This window comes from Gasterosteus aculeatus, chromosome 8, assembly GCF_964276395.1.
Source record: "Gasterosteus aculeatus chromosome 8, fGasAcu3.hap1.1, whole genome shotgun sequence".
NCBI lineage: Eukaryota > Metazoa > Chordata > Actinopteri > Perciformes > Gasterosteidae > Gasterosteus > Gasterosteus aculeatus.
Window position 1 is genome coordinate 12,892,890 of NC_135695.1, and position 19,105 is coordinate 12,911,994.

General features: G+C 41.3%; 3 protein-coding genes across 4 annotated transcripts in view; all 3 read left to right on the plus strand.

Moving 5' to 3' along the window:
* The first annotated feature begins 1,410 nt into the window (after positions 1 to 1,410).
* kcnn1b (potassium intermediate/small conductance calcium-activated channel, subfamily N, member 1b) lies at positions 1,411 to 8,257 on the plus strand. Its single transcript, XM_040183518.2, has 10 exons — positions 1,411 to 1,722; positions 2,197 to 3,342; positions 3,524 to 3,961; positions 4,162 to 4,257; positions 4,578 to 4,996; positions 5,250 to 5,391; positions 5,637 to 5,747; positions 5,846 to 5,973; positions 6,150 to 6,219; positions 7,024 to 8,257. Exons 1-10 carry the CDS (start codon positions 1,531 to 1,533, stop codon positions 7,315 to 7,317), a joined length of 3,036 nt encoding a protein of 1,011 aa, XP_040039452.2. The 5' UTR covers positions 1,411 to 1,530; the 3' UTR covers positions 7,318 to 8,257.
* A 264-nt stretch (positions 8,258 to 8,521) lies between these two features.
* Positions 8,522 to 18,175, plus strand: uhrf1 (ubiquitin-like with PHD and ring finger domains 1). 2 transcript variants are annotated; one of them, XM_040183519.2, is made up of 17 exons: positions 8,522 to 8,822; positions 10,312 to 10,474; positions 10,806 to 11,072; positions 11,662 to 11,813; positions 12,271 to 12,486; positions 12,661 to 12,776; positions 12,926 to 13,112; positions 13,465 to 13,588; positions 13,824 to 13,931; positions 14,058 to 14,162; positions 14,267 to 14,373; positions 14,451 to 14,613; positions 14,847 to 14,984; positions 15,346 to 15,448; positions 15,644 to 15,792; positions 16,031 to 16,129; positions 16,391 to 18,175. In XM_040183519.2, exons 2-17 carry the CDS (start codon positions 10,322 to 10,324, stop codon positions 16,535 to 16,537), a joined length of 2,334 nt encoding a protein of 777 aa, XP_040039453.1. In that variant the 5' UTR covers positions 8,522 to 8,822; positions 10,312 to 10,321; the 3' UTR covers positions 16,538 to 18,175. The 2 variants fall into 2 exon arrangements, with proteins under 2 accessions (XP_040039453.1, XP_040039454.1); XM_040183520.2 differs by having other exon boundaries at positions 8,534 to 8,822; positions 10,317 to 10,474.
* Positions 18,176 to 18,586: 411 nt separating this feature from the next.
* Positions 18,587 to 19,105, plus strand: part of kdm4b (lysine (K)-specific demethylase 4B) — a 36,151-nt gene continuing 35,632 nt past the window's right edge. Inside the window, exon 1 of the mRNA XM_040183517.2 lies at positions 18,587 to 18,763. The gene's annotated coding sequence lies outside the window, so the exon portion shown is untranslated. The remainder of the gene's footprint in view (positions 18,764 to 19,105) is intronic.

The window sequence follows — 19,105 nt, forward strand, 5'->3', positions numbered from 1 at the left end:
ATAACAAATGTGTCACTGTCAAAGGAACAAATTGCTAAAAATAAGTCGTACCTCCATCTCCAGAAGTTAAACTGTAGCTGCAATTTTCCTCCCTTGTCTTCTTCAGCGGACCCATTGGCTTTCAGCCAGCAGTGACCTCAAGTCTGTTGTAAATTTGAGAACAACCTTTTGAAAAAAAGAGGACTCGGGTTGTGAGACAAACACTTATAGCCGTGTTGATACTGTGTTTAAAGTGTGGGCTCATGCTTCAGCATGTATGAAGGCACAAAACCTGTTCGGAACTGGTTCATGTGCTGTAATTTGGAGAATATTGCTGTGACCCCGATTCTGTTTTGTTGACATTTGGTATTGCTGCTTCCATCCAACCCAACGTTGAACGACGCTGCAATGGACCTGCCGAGGGTGGAGTTGCATTGGTGGTTGTCCAGAAAGGACGGACACTGATACAAGCTCCTTCCCTTCAGGTGGTCTTAAAATAAACCTTTTTAAATCCAGCTAAATAAAACATCAACAAGTACTTCAGGGAAATGCTGTAATGTAGTACTTCATTTAATTTTTTACCCAGCCATGTGTCATGCAATAGTTATTGCTATTGAATTGCCTTGGCATTCGTTTCTGTAGCCGTCCAGTGCTGCCGTTGGTCACAAAGGTTTTCTCCAACGCAGCAACATTCACATACCGAGCTGCTGATGCAGCAAGCGGCAGGCTTTTCCGATGCCAGATGGAGAGACAGAAAACACAAATAAAAACAAAGCTTTAGCTGTCTTAAATGTACGTAACATAGACGTAAAAGATTAAATTAAAGTATCTGCAGTGTTTGTGCATGTTGGACTTGGAGGTTTCCCACATACGTTCAAAGGGTTAGAAAGTTAAAGGGAAATATCCTGAGCAACAGCAGACATTTAGAGAATTGAAATGTTCCGCTAATGCAAAAAATCTTGATAGATATTTTGTCGGCCCAAAAATCAAGCGGTGTTAAAAACATTCCTAGGATAGTTTTCACTGTTTTTTCTTCACTTCAAAAGGAATTAGACTTCTTTAGTGAATAAAATGTACCCACAGGAATATTAATTTCATATATCTTTTGATATGATTAATACAACATCGGCTATGTTGTTACATTTGTTTGGATACATCTGACGGGACTTTGGCTTGATTCATTCAGTACCAGATTTTTTTTTAAGTGCACTTTTGTCTATGGCCCGGCTGTTATGGAAGAGGAGATAAGACCCTCTGCCAAGGCCTTTGAACCACACAGCTTCAATGACTCAACTCACCTTTTATTTTCCTTTTTGCATTGAAACCGCCCAGTTTCTTTTCTTTCCCACAGCAACCAATCAGTCCACTGCCAATTTGTAGGGATTTCTTTGAGCTTTCACGTGTGATGTTCCGGCTTAACACCGGTCTGATGTTGCATCTTTTTGTTTTGCATCGTAACCTGTCGCTGTTATCTCACACTCCGTACTCATTTGCATGGCAGCCCTTTACCGAGCCAGCTGCCGCTGCCCTTTTTCTTCATGTTGAATTCTAATGATTACTTTCAAAGGAAAGCTGTCTCCAAAGCTCCTTTATCAAGCGTTTGTACGTGAGGGAAGCAAGCCACTGTCCAGCACCCACTCAAGCTCCTCTTCTTCTGAACACTTCTGTTCTGCAAAAGGGAGCTTTTGCTATTCGCAACCTGCTTTTTCAAGTTTGAAGAAAAATAACTCATGGAAGAAGAAGGTAAGGATAATCTAGAGTAGTCAAGATTTGTTCATGCAATGTAATTGTTTGTTGTGGAGAAGATAATATGAATTCAGATTTAAATTGCAGTTATAGGATTAAAGTAAAAAATACGACCACAATTTCGAATAATTATATTGCACTCTTACAAAATAATAACTTTTATTTATATAACACCATTCAAAACAAAGTTACAAAGTGCTTAACAATACGCACAAGAGCAATACAAAATACAATCAAGCAATTTAGAATAAATAAGGTAAAATCTGTTAAATATATAAATAAACTAGCTGGTAAAAGTGAGTGATTTTAAAGACTGTCTAGACACTATTACCGTTTTTCAATCTCCTCTCAACATCCTGCATTCACATGTATTTCCGGACATTTGTTTCAAGTCATCTTCCTCTTTCTCATTTCCCTTCTTTCTTTCCTGTTACACGTGAAACAAATGATTTGTGTGTAATCTCATTTCAGCTCCGCAGTGATGCCATGAGGTTGATTCTGGTTAAACCAACCAATAGAACCCGACGTCTTGATTCAACAGGTGAAGGCTTTCGTGATGGAGACCACGAGCATTGTACCGCCGGCGGTCCATCACCCAAGGCCAAAACTCCTGAAGGGATGCGAGATCGATACTCGGTTACCTCTGTGGAAGCATCTCGTTCCCAACAGGAGACAAGCCTGTGCTGTGTTTCAGCCTCGCCCCATGGAACATCTAATGGAATCAGTCCACCAAGCGATTCAATCCAAATGTCGCCAATGAAAACCAGAAACCTAACCTTATCGCAGCTGAGCGATCAGGACTGGCTCCTGCTCTGTGGCCAGGTGAGCAATGTAGAAGACGATTCACCGTCAGCTGAGACGGCAGGCTCCGGTGTGGGACATCCAAACCACAATGACAGGTGTGGTTGCTCCTGTCCTGATGCACACCAACACCCAGGGGTTTCTAGTTTTCACCCTCAATCAAAACAGGGCACCGTCCAGCAAGACTGCGTCTCCAGAGTTTCAAACGAGAGGACCCTTTTACCCACACCGCACACCCAGACCTTTTCACAAAGCACCCAAGCTTTGAGTACTTGTCAGGTTTTACCGCAGAAAACAAACCAAAGGGATCTTTTCAAAACCCCAGCGAACCATCCACAGGGTGATTTCATGCTCCAATGCAGTGATCAAGGTGAAAAGGAACTATTCCAGCAACAGCCTTGCAATCACTTTAAACTTCAGGACAGCAGCCAAGCGACTTTGTTCAATATTCCTCTGAACTCCATTGAGTGTGTTGAGACGGATCGGAAGCTCTACCAGCATCCTCAGCCTGCTGTCCCGGCCGACTTCAACTGGAGAGAGCTTTTTGGCAAAGAACCACTGTTGGTTCAGCAACGTCAAAAACCAGACTCTCAGTGCTCGATGAGCAGTGGTCAGACCTGCAAGTCGTCTGGGGATCCCTCCCTCGTGCTCAAGTGTCGACATCTCCCTTGCGACCCTTTAACCGGCACTATGCGGGTACAGAGGTCGTCTACTCCAGCCAGTAACAAAAGTGTCCCGTCCTTCTCTGGCAGCCAGTATAGCTCACTTGAGAACCAGGATTTAATGCCGAAGAGAGCTGGACAGCAACAAAGTCAGGTACATGAATCTTCTTCCTGACCTGGTGTGAGGCGTCATTTCCCTCCAAATGTATGAAATGACAGGCTTTTAACTTTCATTGTAGAGGAAAAATACATTTTCTTATTTTTCCAGTGCTCTGGCTCTCAGCATATGTTGTCTGATAAATCATATTTCCTGACTGTTTTGCTTTCTCTTGTAGGCAAAATCTCAGCGACTCAGTGAATCAACACTCTCCCTGCCGAAACACACTCTGCAACATTCATCCAACTTAGAAACTGCCAACATAGTCAACGGGTATACAGTGAGACCGCTGAGCAGCCACGTGAATTTAAGATCCAGTCTTGCAAATCCCCAGTCAGGTGAACAGCCCCCTCAGCTTCTTCACAGTGCCATTCTAGAGGACGCCTTCTCCAAGGTCATCAGGGAGGATTCCAGTAAGGCCAGCAGTGAGAATCAAACCAGAGAGGAAGGCAGCGTACTGCAGAAGAAGACCAAGGACATTAGCTACCGACTGGGCCAGAGAAAAGCTCTCTATGGGAAGCGCAAACAGCTGAGTGACTACGCCTTGGTCTGCGGGATGTTTGGCATTATCGTGATGGTGATTGAGACTGAGTTGTCGAGGGGATTTTACAGCAAGGTACTGTAATCCCCCTCAAAATAACCCCTTTTTATCTTTTTATTTGTTAATTCCAACATAGCGTCACAAGATTTGAGTGCACCCGAGCGGCAATGTTCTTTCCTTTGAGGGAAGATGTCGCCTACTTTAATTGTTTTCTTCCGTCTGTGTGTCTTTGCAACTGGCTGCACACATCAGTTTTTTGTCTCCATTATTTACAGGAATCCATGTGCTCATATGTTCTGAAAGGCCTAATCAGCCTCTCCACAGCTGTCCTCCTTGGGCTCATTGTCATGTACCATGCAAGGGAAATCCAGGTAGGTGAACTCCCATGGCCCTTGGTTCCCCTGAGTAAGCCTATTTTGTATCCAGGAGAGCCTATTACCATATATATGGCATATCTGACTTGTGAAACTGACCACGGCAATCAGTTTTTAAAAAATATCAGAGTTTAAAAAAATATATATTCCTTAACAATATGCAGCGGAAGATACATACTGTACAGCTCGTTTGGATAAAACCGTAAACCTGCCAACAAATCCTTTAAGGAAACAACAGTTCGTACAAATACATTTGGCATTAATATTCCCCTGGTTTTGCGGTCAGTTGAATTATTTGAATTTAAATCTCTCTTCAGCTCTTCATGGTGGACAACGGAGCAGACGATTGGAGGATAGCGATGACCTTTGAGCGCATTCTCTTCGTTGCCTTTGAGCTCCTTATCTGTGCCATCCATCCGATCCCGGGTCAGTATGTGTTCACCTGGACGGCTCGACTGGCCTTCAGCTACACGGCATCAGTGGCGGACGCTGACATTGACATCATCCTCTCTGTGCCGATGTTCCTGCGCCTCTACCTCATCGGCCGGGTCATGCTGCTCCACAGCAAACTGTTCACGGACGCTTCCTCGCGCAGCATCGGGGCGCTCAACAAGATCAGCTTTGACACTCGTTTTGTCATGAAGACTCTTATGACCATCTGTCCTGGCACAGTCCTGCTGGTCTTCAGTGTGTCCTGTTGGATCATCGCAGCATGGACCGTGCGTGTGTGTGAGAGGTATCAGCTTCAACGTTAGTGGGGGAGTAGTTAGTAGTCAGTGGGGTAAAGCAAATAATTGTATTCAATTACTCAAGTATTGGACTTGAATAGTTGATTTTCCGCCACGGCAGATATTCTACCTCGTACGTAGGTTTGTTTCAATTAAATTCAAATGGTGAATTACCAAACTCGGTGATAGAAAACACATTAGTCGATGTAATTGAGAAAATACGCAACGTCTTTCAGCCTTTCAGGTGTCATGTTTCCGTAGGTACCACGATGCAAAGGAGGTGACCAGTACTTTCCTTGGAGCAATGTGGCTGATCTCCATCACCTTCCTTTCCATTGGCTACGGCGATATGGTCCCACACACATACTGCGGGAAGGGGGTTTGTCTGCTGACAGGAATCATGGTAAGATTTGTGCAGATACAGTAAAACAGTCAGGTGACGGAGGATGATGCCAAACATTCTTTAACCTTACATTTTATGTTATGTTGTTGCAAGGTCGGACAATATGAATAATTTTGCTTCATTATTATATTATATTAATATTTCATTGTGCTGCCATTCTGCTAATTGAGGCTTATATTATTTTTAAACAATGTCTGTTGAATGTTCTGTGCTAAAGTGTCACTATCGACTGCTCTTTCTCTCAGGGAGCGGGCTGCACAGCATTAGTGGTCGCTGTTGTTGCAAGGAAGTCTGAACTCACCAGAGCCGAAAAGCACGTCCATAACTTCATGATGGACACTCAACTCTACAAAAAGGTTAAATCTACTACCATATATATATATATGATGGATATCATGATGGATATCATATGTATATATATCATATATATCAGATGATATTCTACCCTCCACAGGTAAAAAACACAGCAGCCAATGTGTTAAGGGAGACGTGGCTCATCTACAAAAACACTAAGCTGGTCAAGAAAATTGACCATGCTAGAGTGCGCCACCATCAGCGGAAATTTCTGCAGGCCATCCACCAGTAGGTGTAAAAATGTTGTACGACAGGAGTGCTGATTTAAAACAACAAAAAAATGATGTGCCAACATGTGTGTCTATGGGTTTTAGGGCAATCACAAATTGTTATTGTGACAAACTGTACTTTGAATTTATTATGTTTGGCACATAAGGGACTTTGGCTCTTATTTTGGGTTTCAGACTGCGAAGAGTCAAAATGGAGCAAAGGAAACTAGCTGATCAGGCCAATACAGTTGCTGACCTTGCCAAGGTGTGTATATAATTAAAGTACCATTGTATGTATGTGCAGAGTTAGACGCTTTAGAAGGCTGCGTTTATATTTATCTGCTGAAAGGAGGAAAGGTCTCTGTTCTTCCCCTCAACTTAAGAGTTGAAAAAGCAGGATTTCGTCACATCACAGTTTGGCAGTCAATATCAAACTTACACAAGTGTGAGGTGCAAGCATGAAACCTGCAGTACACAAACACTGAGAGTATTCTGTGAGGTAGAAATGGAAAGATATTTGCACATTCATAGATTCCTGACGTTTCAATGACAGAGAATTAAATAAATATTAGTGTTTAATATATCGGATGCTTACGTTTCATGGGATTTCAAATTGTTAATCTTGTTATATATTATAATACTTACCCTCAGACATAATTTTGGTATGGTTTTGGATCAAATTCTAATTACGTTTTGTCCTTAAAAACAGTAAGTTTTGAGGTATTAGGCACATCACTAGGAAACTACCTCATTTGGGACACTACAGGCATTTAAAATAATTTAATTTACTTCTGTAAGCACACCGTATTATAAACTACCAAGTCAAATGAAGTTGACATGTTTCCCTAACTACTTTTTGGCCCATGTGTTATTTCTCTACTATGCAAGTACATTAATAGGTGACAAATCATTCAGTTTTTGTTGGGCTGGTGAAGTTAAATCTTTAAAGTTTTCTGCAATCATAATACTGTGAGAGAAGTTTGCTGCTGCGCTCACCCTGATGTCTCCTAAAATGGACCACCACATCCCGCAATGTCGGATTTGACTCTCGTCCCTGTTGTTTTCCCAGACTCAGAACATGATGTATGATCTGGTGTTGGAGCTCCAACATCGCAGTGAGCAGTTGGACAGGAGGATCGTAGCTCTGGAAGAGAAACTGGACTCCATCCTTCGCGACGTGCAGTCGCTGCCTGTTGTGCTTTCTCAAGCAATAACAAAGCTACAGAAGGATTTCCTGGACGACTTGGCCTGTCGCGTCCACTTCCTGTCATCCTCGCTGAGCTCTGAGTGCTGTTCAGTCCCTGCCAGGCAGCTCCCTCAAGGACCCACAACACCAGGGACACCATACAGCTCAGAGGCCTGACACTGTAGTCTTCTCTTTAGTCTGCAACTTTTTTCCTGCTGAGAATGATTTCCTCCACATGCACACTCCTGTTTAAGTAGCGTCCTGCAACAATTTAATTCAGTTACACACGTTCACCCCTGGGAGCTACAGCTACCGATGAAAAGGGAAGTGCCTCAGGCAGAGGATTCTAGAGGAAGGGGAGAGCAGTATTCCTTCATTTCCTTCCCAAAGTTCACAGTCGGTCCAGGCACTGGGTATTCACCTACGGTTTGAGGCACATCAGTCCCGCTTTTTTCTTAAAAATTAGTAAACTATGGCTGTATGGGGAATTAGAATATAATTGTCAACATAATATGTTATATGTTATGTGATTAAAATAGTGTATGTTATACAGTCTAATTGAGTCAATTCCAAGGTTCTTTAAATATAATTTAATAACCAATTATTGTTCAACTTAAATGTGGGCTGCTTCCTCTCATGAACTGGTTATGAAAAATATGAGAACGGTTTCCCATCACTGTAAGAGTTGTGTTTTTTTCTGTATTAGAAGGTACAGTAAACAAGGTTTTCAATTAGAGAAAGATGGTTTTCTAAGGTTTATGATTACTGTCAAAGCAATAATGGCCTAGTTCTGGCTAAGATGTCCTTCCTAGATTTTCTTTAAAGTCTAGTCCCGGATGTTAAGACAAAACTGCCAAATTCCAGTGGGAATAAGGAAAGAAATTCAAATTTAAGAACAGTTTGCCTGTGGGTGTAACACTGCAACTTCACTTGAATACTCTTGTTCTTAACTTGCACCCTTTGTAATTTGGTTGTGGTCATTTGAGACATAATTTCTATATGGCGATTGGTTTCTTATTGTAATATTGTCCTGTTTTAGTATGTTTTAAAGTTGCAAACTTGGAAATCAGGTAAATAGAAATAAAGTTTATTCCTATTCAATAAATGATGATCACTATTTAAAGCTCTAAAATCTTGCTGTCACTGGCTTTGGCCTCCAGACCATTAATACGGCATATACAATGCTTTGAATATTCAAGAACTTGTAATTGATAAAGAAACCACAGAGTTACAATTACTTTGAAGATGTAAACTCGATGTCAAAAACAAATACCGAAGCAGTCACACCAGATAAAAAGCTCTCGCAGGTTGTTTGTGGAACGTTACCGTCTCTCTCTCCGGGCTACTAGTTTCTAAACGCTATCATAATCTCGCGATAAGTGGCCAAAGACGAGCTGCACCCACGAGAATGCCGTTTCGCGCGCTGAGGCTAAGCTCCAGTCACATTTCAAGTTGACATCTTTGTTAACCAATCAACTGGATGTGCAGAGAAGCCTCCTTCCAATGACGATACTGTATTTCCAGAGCAGGCGGGGTTTGAAAGTCTTGAAGAATAACTCATTGATCAATCCTTACAAGCCATAGAGTTTCTCGTGCCAACCCTTCTAAGAAGTTACTCGCGGAAAACCTGCGCTGTTCTCCGTAAACGTCAATTTCGTGTTTTCGCTTGGACATACAAACAGGTAGAGCAGTTTTTCTCGTATGTTTTAAAAACTTCGCAAATGTTAACGTTACTCATTGATATTTTAATCAGTCGCTAGCTCTCTGCGGTTAGCTAACTTGACAAAGTCCCAACCGCTACCTCGTTTCAGTTTGGGTCAACGTAACGTTAGCTGAAGTTTCCCAACCAGGCAAATGTAAAACATCTAAATTAAATCACAAAACATAAGTTGGACACCGGGGGAGTTAGCGTGATGTCGAATGTGCCGTTTGTTTGTCGCTAACAAGGATTTTTTCTAACAATAAATTGTAACGTGGTTTGCTGTAACGTTGCACATTGATGGGGGGGGGGGGCGTCAGACTACCGCGAGCTGTTATCTTCTGTTGTTGATCAGCGCATAATGCGTAAATTAACACACACGGTGGGAAGATTACGCTGCGCTTCTCCACCTCACTGCCTCTTGTGAAACAAAATAAACACGCTAACCTCCGTTAACTTTACAGAGATTATTTTCCGTTTTGGCCTATGGTGATTTGCCTCATGTTTTTTTTCGTCTGTGTTTTAAGTGGACATGAATGGTGTCGGTGGAATAAAACCTCTTGGTTGGGAGGAAGTAGTTTGTTTTTCCCGTGTTCATTACTCGTGTTCCTTGATGCTGGTTTTATTTGGGGGAATGAACACCTCAGCTGAGGGCACAGAAGTGAAAACCAAGTAGCCATCCGGCTCGCAGCTCAGCCCTTTTAGAAAGAACGGTGTACAGTCTGTGCTTGTGTAAAGGATTGTTTCCCGCTTTGCAATAATCGATTTTAAACTACATTCAACATAGTATTTCCGTGTGCGTTATTGTCGCAGCAAAGGCACATTGTTTGCTAGCTCTCCCTCCCCTCCGGATGTGCTCGCTTTTAAAAGAACTGGGAGGAGCCAGCGGCTCAGTTTCCCGCACTGTATTTAAATCCGCTTGTTCCCTCCCTTTCTGATGTTCCGTTGAAGTGACAGCCAGTGCAATACTTCCACAATACACAGGAAAAGGGCGGGCGTATTCACTGATGGCAAGCAGTTATTTGTTCTGCTGGTTTTGATTTAGGAAATAATTTTTCTTAAAGCCTTTATTTTTTAATTATGTGATTGTTTGGAATCTCATGCTTTAAAAATGGCCACAAAATGCGTTTAAATAGACACAATCCAGGGTTTAAAAATGCCAAAATATCTATCTATCTCATATATATATATATATATTTATTATTATTATTATACACAACATGTAGAGAACGAGTAAATGTCAAGGCATTAATAGCAGGTTTATTTTAATACAAAAAGTTCATAATGTTAAAAAAAAGTGATTGCATGCACGTTTTATAAAGCATTGTCCGACCAGTTTCAGATAGTATTTTTTGAGCTTGATCAATGATTTAAAATGTTTTTACAGTGGCTAGCTTATACCCGCTGGAGACCAAATGATTGATTACTCAAGACGGATTGCTGAATAGGTCATGCTTTGGCTGTTGACACAGGGCAGCTGCAATGTGGATTCAGGTGCGCACAATGGATGGACGGGAGACCCACCGGGTGGATTCCCTGTCGAAGCTCACCAAGGTGGACGAACTGCGTCTCAAAATCTCAGAGCTCTTTAAAGTCGAGCCAGAGAGGCAGAGGCTGTTCTACCGTGGCAAGCAGGTGAGGCAGAAATGGTTATAATGTAGTTTGGAGATGTGTCCTTAATGCTGTCTCTAATATTTGTAGGAGCTATATGGATGATGGCTGTAGCTAATGCATGATCTCTCGCTTAACATTTCCTCATTAATAAAACATAATGCTTAAAAGAACTGCTTTTAATGAAATGTGATTAATGCAATTAATAAAAGTTTCCTTGAATGAAAATGTCTTTGGTGGAACATATCGGCACGGAAAACGAGGGACTACTAAAACAAAGTAAAAGTAGGAAGTTCTTTTCTTTTCATTTCTTCCTTTCTTTTTTCAACAAAGTTGTGTTTTTGATTTACGTCAGATGGAGGACGGCCATACCATATTCGACTACAACGTGGGTCTAAACGACATAGTGCAGCTGCTTGTGAGGCAGAAAATGTCTGCTGTTGATGTCGTCAAAAGCAAGGACAAGGAAGCCGAGCTTTCTGACTCTGATTCTGGTTGTGGCTCAACCCAGAGCGAGTCTGACAAGAGCTCCACTCATGGAGAGGTAGAAGGTCAGACTGCTAGCACCTCCTCCCAGACAAACACCCCAGAGCTCGTCGATCCGGGGTTTGGATTGTACAAGGTTTGTAAAGCTGTTAGTTGGGATTAATTGGGTTGTTTTGCATTCTGTGTTTGCAGGTCACATTTAGGGCCAATCAAATATTTCTCTGCTTTGCATGCAATAGGGCTGGAAAGTAACACAACCGCGCCACATTTTTATTTTACTTTTTACTTTTTTTTGTGCATGACCACGATGATAATTGAAGGGCCTTAACACAACTCTGTGGAATTCTGTAGTTTTGGCACTCCTGTAAGCTGTTTTTTTGGGCATTTAAACTACTCTGCCAGCCAAACTGAGATGGCTGTTGATTTGGTGAACACTTTGCATGAATACACAAATGTAGGTGATTTGCATGAAGTGGGGGTGTAGTTTCTGGAATGTTTTTGAGCCAGTCTCCTTTTCATCACCCAAATTCTTATTGCTATTGGTAAAGGGCATTTATTTCTGTGTATGCAAGGACAAAGCCTTGAGAGAAGTCAATTTGCAAAGACAATCTGAAAGATCTATTCACAGAATATTTAATGTGACTTTATTTTTTTTAGGTTGTTCCTAAACACGGTGAAAATTATTGGTACAATATCTCTAAAGATCTTCTTTTCGTTCTCTCAAGATCAATGAGCTGGTGGATGCAAGGGACTTGAACATGGGGGCTTGGTTTGAGGCCCAGATTGTGAATGTTACCAAGACAACAAAGACTCCTAAAGAGGAGGCCGCTGAGGAGGTGTCCGCTGAGGAGATCCTGTACCATGTGAAATATGAAGAGTAAGAATCCTTTTTTCTGTTCCTCGTGGGTAGGGATATCACTGAGACATTTGGATATCATGAAACCGATCATGTTCAAGAAGGGACACTTAATAATCTTTTTTTTTTTTTAATCTGTCAAATAATGTATATATGGGAGAAATAGATTGCTAGATGTGTATCCAACCAACAAATCCAATCACCAGCTAAGCAGCATTACTCATGCGCTTTCATTGGTGTTAAATTAGGATTCTGTCTATCTTTAACTACTTTTCTAAAACAATCACTTCCTGCTGCAGCTTCACATAAAAGGCGTGAAAAGATTCCTTCTAGAGGGGCTCTATTTCAGATTTAACGCTTACTATGTAAGGCAATGGCATATTCTTAAAAACCAAGATTGAGCGACTAAAATAAAAATATAACATTTCATAGGTGTGTAGCCCTGTGAACTGATACGGTATCTTCTTTGCTATCACAGCTACCCAGAGAATGGAGTCATTCAGTTGCTCGGTAAGGATGTTCGCCCGCGCGCCAGAACGGTGTATCAATGGCACCAGCTGGAGCCAGAAATGGTCATCATGGTAAACTACAACCCAGACGACCCCAAAGAGCGGGGTTACTGGTATGATGCCGTGATCGAGAAGAAGAGGGAGACGCGCACTGTGCGAGAAATCTATGCAAAGATTATCCTCGGGTAAGAACTTTGAGTGCCATATGAGCATCTTGTGGTGCCATTTTTAACACCATAGCAAAGTTGTTTTTTTTGTTTGTTTTTTGGCATCTATCTATGATTGCAAAGTATTGTAAGCAAGAAAATGTTGTCTTCCCGTGCGGGAAGCTTTAACGGCAAGTTCCTTTTTGTTTCAAGGGATGCTGGTGACTCTATTAATGATTGCCGGATCATGTTCCTGACTGAAATCTATAAGATCGAGGAGCCTGGTTCTCCAGGTGATGCCCCAGCTGGATCTGAGAGTCCCTTAAAAAGTGGGTTTAAGATGAAACGTTTTGGTATTACAGATGTGTGCTGACTTTGAGGACTGACTAGTGTAATGTTTACTGCTACATGTCAAACTTGCCCCTTAATGGAAATGCAGTGTAATGATATATAATGCATAACCATACCCATTCTTCAGGATCAAATGGACCGGAGTGCAAGCACTGTAAGGATGATCCCAAGAAAAACTGTCAGTGGTGTAACTGCCATATCTGCGGCATCAAGCAGGATCCTGACAAACAGTTGCTGTGTGATGAATGTGACATGGCCTTTCACACTTACTGCCTCAACCCTCCGCTCACCACCATCCCTGAAGACGAGGACTGGTCAGTAGGATGTAATGCAAAATTCACATACAAACATTCAGATATCTTGAAAATCAACAGTAATATGTTGATTTAAAGAGACAATCTGAGGATTTCTCAAACGCAATTTATTATTTACTGAAACTATTTTGTTCAATCAACTGAAACTGTTTTCAATTAAACCCAGTATTCACTGCAGGATTTTAAAGTGCTTCAAAGCCTCACTTTAAGTTTTATGTACAGCTGTCGGTGTGTTATAGCTGTTTTGCAGAAGCCAAATGCAGAACCACTGTCTGTTTAATGTATCTGAAATCTATCCTTTTGGTCATAACTTGTGTGCTAAACCTTTTCTCTACATGTCGTACTATCTCAGGTATTGCCCAGGTTGCCGTAATGATGCCAGTGAGGTTGTGTTGGCTGGCGAGAAGCTGAAGGAAAGCAAGAAGAAGTCCAAGATGGCTTCTGCCAGCTCCTCGAGCCAGAGGGACTGGGGCAAGGTCAGTGCTCCACACACAGTTGCAGGACAAAGAATCTTTGGTAGATATAAATATTTTGATCATAGTCCAGATATTTAAATTTTTGATGAGTAAAGTGAACATCCCAGAACTGTTTTGCATACTACAAAACATTACAACTAAAATACTTTTCATTCTCTGTCCTTGTAAATGACTACCGATGATGATGATGATGATGATGATTTACTTTTCAAATGCTAACTATCCCCCCCTCCAGGGAATGGCCTGTGTTGGTCGAACAAAGCAGTGCACGATTGTCCCATCCAACCATTATGGACCAATCCCTGGTGTCCCTGTTGGCTCCATGTGGAAGTTCAGAGTGCAGGTGAGGAACTCAACCAGGGAGTTGAATTGACACAGTTGAACTTTTGAATCCTGCATACACTATACAAAGAGGTTTTCTAATAATTTCTTCCAGTGCCCAGAAGTAATGTTTAAATTATTTTGCTAGGTCAGTGAATCAGGAGTCCACAGGCCTCATGTGGCTGGGATTCACGGCAGGAGCAATGACGGAGCCTACTCTCTGGTGCTGGCAGGAGGATATGAAGATGACGTGGTATGCTTTAAAAAAAAAAGCGATATGAAGCCATATGTTTCTAGCAACGTGCAATCTGCTGCTAAACCGTAGTAGTTTGAATCTGTGATACTTTTTAATTTTAGGATGATGGTAATGAATTCACTTACACTGGCTCTGGGGGACGAGATCTGTCTGGAAACAAGAGGACTGCTGAGCAATCGTGTGATCAGACACTTACACACATGAACCGGTAAGACTCTTAACGTATTTTAACTTTTCGAGGTTTTTCGAATTGTCAAATTCTTAGTAGTTTACTCTTGTTCTCAGGGCGGTGGCTCTCAACTGCAACGTCCCAGTCAATGACAAAAACGGAGCGGAGTCAAAGAGCTGGAAACAAGGAAAACCGGTTCGAGTTGTGCGCAGTTGCAAAGGCCGCAAGCACAGTAAATACTCCCCTGAGGAAGGCAACCGATATGATGGCATATATAAGGTAGGAGTCCGTGGAGGTCATTCAGATTTATCAGACTGGCTAATGTTTACAAAGATTTAGCAAAGTGATTTTCACGAGGTGCAATGTATAGAGCAATAAATGGATGCGATTGCTAAGCTTCTCCAGGGCCAGAACCTAGTAAGCCATCCACTCCACATGTCATGATGAATAATGCTGTGGCTTTTGGCCATCATGTTTTATTGCGTTTTGCTCTGTGCTGTGGACTTCTTCAGGTGGTGAAGTACTGGCCAGCAAAGGGCAAGTCTGGCTTCCTGGTCTGGCGGTACCTGCTGAGGCGTGACGACGATGAGCCGGCTCCATGGACCAGAGATGGCAAAGAGCGCATCAAGAAGCTCGGCCTCACCATTCAGGTAGCGATGAGCTTTCAGAATACATTATACTGGAGGGCTTTTATTGTATGCAAAAAGTCAGTTTATTTGGGATGTATACAGACATGGTGTTGCGATTTTATCTGCTCCCATTTCGAATACACTCCCAATAAAATATATTTGACAGAAGTTATGTACCAAACATACTACAAGAACTTGTTGGATAAACACAACGTTGTTCTACAATAAGATCCTCTAGGACTCTTATTTAAATTGAAGTATAAAAAGTCTAAAATCCGTTATCCTGCTTAATGACAGCCTGTGCTTAGGACTATTTTTCATTTGTTTAATTTATTTTGTCCTATAACATTACTTTATTTAAATGTACAAAATCTTGTTCTAGTATCCTGCTGGCTATCAGAAAGAGAAGGAGAACAAAGATGAAGTGGAGGAAGAGGCGGCGACACCCAGCAAGGCAAAGAGGAAGAGAAAATCTCAAGGCAGCGGTAAGTTCCGTTTTTGTTGTTGTTGTTTTTGTTTTACACTTCTATCTGATCTGCCCCGAACCATGCATCGTTACACATGGCATCGCTGGTTGCATACAGACAGTGATGTAGAATTTCCATTTACGAATTACAGTTGGCCACCTTTTTTTTTACAGTCAAAACGCCTTGGTGATTTAAATGTTTTTTTGCAAACAGATTCCTCAAAAACCCCACCAGGCAGAACTCCTAAGAAAGTTAAGTTAGAGGTGTACAAGCTTACCCAGGAGCAGAAATCCCTCATCAAGAATGACAAGCAAAACAAGAAGGTTTGGGATGAAGCCATGGAGTCACTGTCTCTTGGGCCGGTGAGTAGTGCTGTGTATTTGGTAACGTCACCAGCAGGATTTCTAAATGCTGCTATTTCCATCCATATACATGACGAACCAAGCCGGATGTTTGATTCTTCCAAAAAATTAAGACGTTTGTTTGTGTTGTATTTTGTTTCAAAGCGGCAGAAGGCTTTGTCAGTCGTTGCAAAAAACACTTTGTCATAGAGCCATTTGTGACGCCATTTCAAGGTTTAATGTATTTTTCTTCCCGCAGAAATTCTTAAACAAAGTTGAAGAAATTTTCCATTGCATTTGCTGCCAGGAAGTGGTCTATCAGCCCGTTACCACAGAATGCCAACACAATGTTTGCAGGGTAAGAAACATTGTTTCAATTTGCTTGATAGTTTGAGTCTTCTGTTGTACATAGTCAATGTTGCATGCTATTTTAAGTGTTTAGGTACTTCACACCACGGAGACCCAAAGTTGTTCTCTCCAAAGCCATTAACTTTTGTTAAGATGATGATTTGAAAGCTCTTATTTGGTAAAATAAAGTAGATGAGTTACATTTTGTTATGTGTTTAAATGTAACGTTGAGCCTTTTTTAAAGTGAAAGCTACGTTTCCTTTAACCACAGGAATGCCTCCAGCGGTCATTCAGAGCAGATGTGTACACCTGCCCGGCATGCAGGCACGACATGGGCAAAAACTACCCCATGACGGTCAACAAATCCCTGCAAGATATTCTAAATCAATTTTTCCCAGGGTACAGCAGTGGCCGATGATCATTGGTTCTGCCAATTCAGCGCTCAAGGAATATCAAGTTAAACTGTAAGGGGAGTTTTCAGTAGAGGCAATAAAGAATCAGTTTCTCTTAATATATTTTTATGACTATAAAACTGCAATTTGTGGACTTCAATGCTACCGTTTTCACCTTGGCTTTGCCATAATGTGTAGATAGATAGATCAAAATTTCCTTAAACTGTATCATTACTCCGTTAATATCTTTCGCCGAGACCCAGCAGTTTATTTGTTCCACAATCTAATGCTAATTTTATCCTTTTATTGTAAATGTTTTAATCCAATTCCTCCACGTTAGCACTCCTCTTTGAATGTTGACTCAAACTTTTTGCTCAACTTGTTTGGGTATTTTTTATTTGAATCTGAATTTGTTCTGTTCGTATAGGATTGGTTATTTTGATGCATTTAAAAATAATCAAGAGTGCAGTAAGTGTTTATAATTGGATTACGTTCACATCTGATCTTAAAACATCTGATAAGGAACTTAAACACAGAATACAGCAAGTGTCCTTTGAAAGCAATCATTTCCCTTTTTTGTTTGCACATCGACTGGACGATTCAAACTACAATAAGGTTAATGCACGTCACGTCCTGTGTGAAAGGGTCCTGTACTCTTCTCCACTTTACTTGTATCTATTTGGGTTCAATAGACAAATTATTAACATAATCTTGGCAAACTCGAGGACCAAATGTGACCTTATTTTGAAATAATCCGATGATTGAAATTACACCAGTTTGGCAAGTGGACGAAGCTGCCCCATTCGGTCTGGATGATGCCTGACATACAAGCACAATCTGGACACGTCCGTTTTTGTTTTTGAGGTTGAGCTGTCTGAGAGTTTCTTGTTGGGGAATGGTGTCATCAAGTGGTTGGATTTTCTAACCATTGTATTGGTTCCTTATATATGTTCATACAATAACGTTATACCTGTTTATGAAGTTTGGGAGATTTGTCTTGAAAGTAAACATGGATTTTTAAAAACTTAAAAGCTAGACACTATACTATGGTAAAGATTTAAATTTTCCCTGTTTTGAAAAGTTACTTTGTTAAAGTCCAAAGAAACAAGTGCTTAACCAAGGGTGAATGTAGGAATCTCATCCATTTAGATCAAACCTGACTGAGTCTAGAAACTTTATTTGTCCTTTTTCTCTAAACTTTAATTTTGTACCATTTCATCTCTAATGAAGTAATCCATTACTGCCATCTGTGGGGAAAGGGTGTTCAATCAAATTTGTGTCTCTTGTCGTCACGTGTAATACCAGACCTCTATTTAAAAACAAATGTTTGCGTCAAGATGAAATGTTAAGAAAATTCCACACACTGCTCCTGAAATTGAATCAACCTATTTATCTGAATTTGTTATTGACTACTTTTGGTGTTATTTGGTGTTGGATTTCAACAGCAGTGTGTGTGTGCAACATTGTCTGACTACATGCCAGCTCTTTGAGTTTTGATGGAGAGACCACTATTTGGATAAACTGCAAAATGTATATTTTCTGAAATTGTATAATTTAGTTCCCTTTTTTTAGTTTTTATATGTAGTCTTAAAATGGTTGCACATGTTGATGCAGAAAATTGTCAATACATTTTCAGTGTTATTCAATAAAAAGATTTGAAATGACTTGTTTTTTTTTAATTGATTTAAAATAAACTAACTCTTCAAAACGTTAAAGCATCTTAACCCCATCGGCTACATTTGATTAATTGTCATGATTGTGTAGGATCGATCGGTGGCAGCCCATGTATTACAGCGGGTGGGAAGCCTCTCCAGGTCAAACCGTATGAGCTCATTGCTCAGCGCTGAAGACCACCGCAGGCCCATCGATCCCTCTCGATTCATATGCAAATGTGACGAGTGCGAGGTTTCTGGTCAGTGGAACGTCGCGTTTGTGTTACTGCTGTTAGCGAGCCATTACGTGCACGGCAGCATACTTGCAACCACAGAGCAGTACAAACGAGCGTCTAATTTCATTGGTCGATGTGTGCGTCTATTAACTAAATAGACCAACCACGTGGTTGAGTTTGTAAAGAAGAAATCCACCATCCGGGGGATTCAACCAATCGCGAAGCGTAGCTCGTGTGAGGTGGGCGTGACTCCGAGTAGCCTGTGCTAGCTAATGCTAGAGGAAAATCCATCCTGGGAATATTTGCAAAACGAAACCAAATTGATTGATTAAAACAAGTACGGGACACAACGTTGTCGCAGGAGGTAATATTCCCCAAGCGGGATTCATTTCCACCGTCGTGAAGTCCGTATTATCGGTGCAACGGTGTTGTGTGTTTGCTGTCGTCCCGTTTTGTTTTTTCTATATTCAGACATGGAAGTAGCTACCTAGCTAGTGGCTATACCGCGTCAGCTAGGAACACACTAACGTCAGGACCGAGGAAAGTGTGGCTGCTAATTAACGCCACGCATGTGTACACATGGAGGCTAATGCGAGTTCAATGTTTAACTCATTTTGAAGCGCGTCGGGTGCGTTGTCTTGTTTGCTGCCTTCGATGAAATGCTAACCGGTAATGTTAATGTCAGTTGTGCACAGCCGTCGTTGAC

What these genes read in the sequence shown, in the direction of transcription:
- uhrf1 (XM_040183519.2), top strand. Translation starts at nt 10,322, where the DNA reads ATGTGGATTCAGGTGCGCACAATGGATGGACGGGAGACCCACCGGGTG. An exon ending in TACCATGTGAAATATGAAGA is followed by an intron (nt 11,814 to 12,270) that starts GTAAGAATCCTT and finishes TTGCTATCACAG; the next exon opens with CTACCCAGAGAATGGAGTCA. An exon ending in AGCTCGGCCTCACCATTCAG is followed by an intron (nt 14,985 to 15,345) that starts GTAGCGATGAGC and finishes ATCTTGTTCTAG; the next exon opens with TATCCTGCTGGCTATCAGAA.
- kcnn1b (XM_040183518.2), top strand. Translation starts at nt 1,531, where the DNA reads ATGATTACTTTCAAAGGAAAGCTGTCTCCAAAGCTCCTTTATCAAGCG. An exon ending in ACCATGCAAGGGAAATCCAG is followed by an intron (nt 4,258 to 4,577) that starts GTAGGTGAACTC and finishes ATCTCTCTTCAG; the next exon opens with CTCTTCATGGTGGACAACGG. An exon ending in ACCGTGCGTGTGTGTGAGAG is followed by an intron (nt 4,997 to 5,249) that starts GTATCAGCTTCA and finishes ATGTTTCCGTAG; the next exon opens with GTACCACGATGCAAAGGAGG.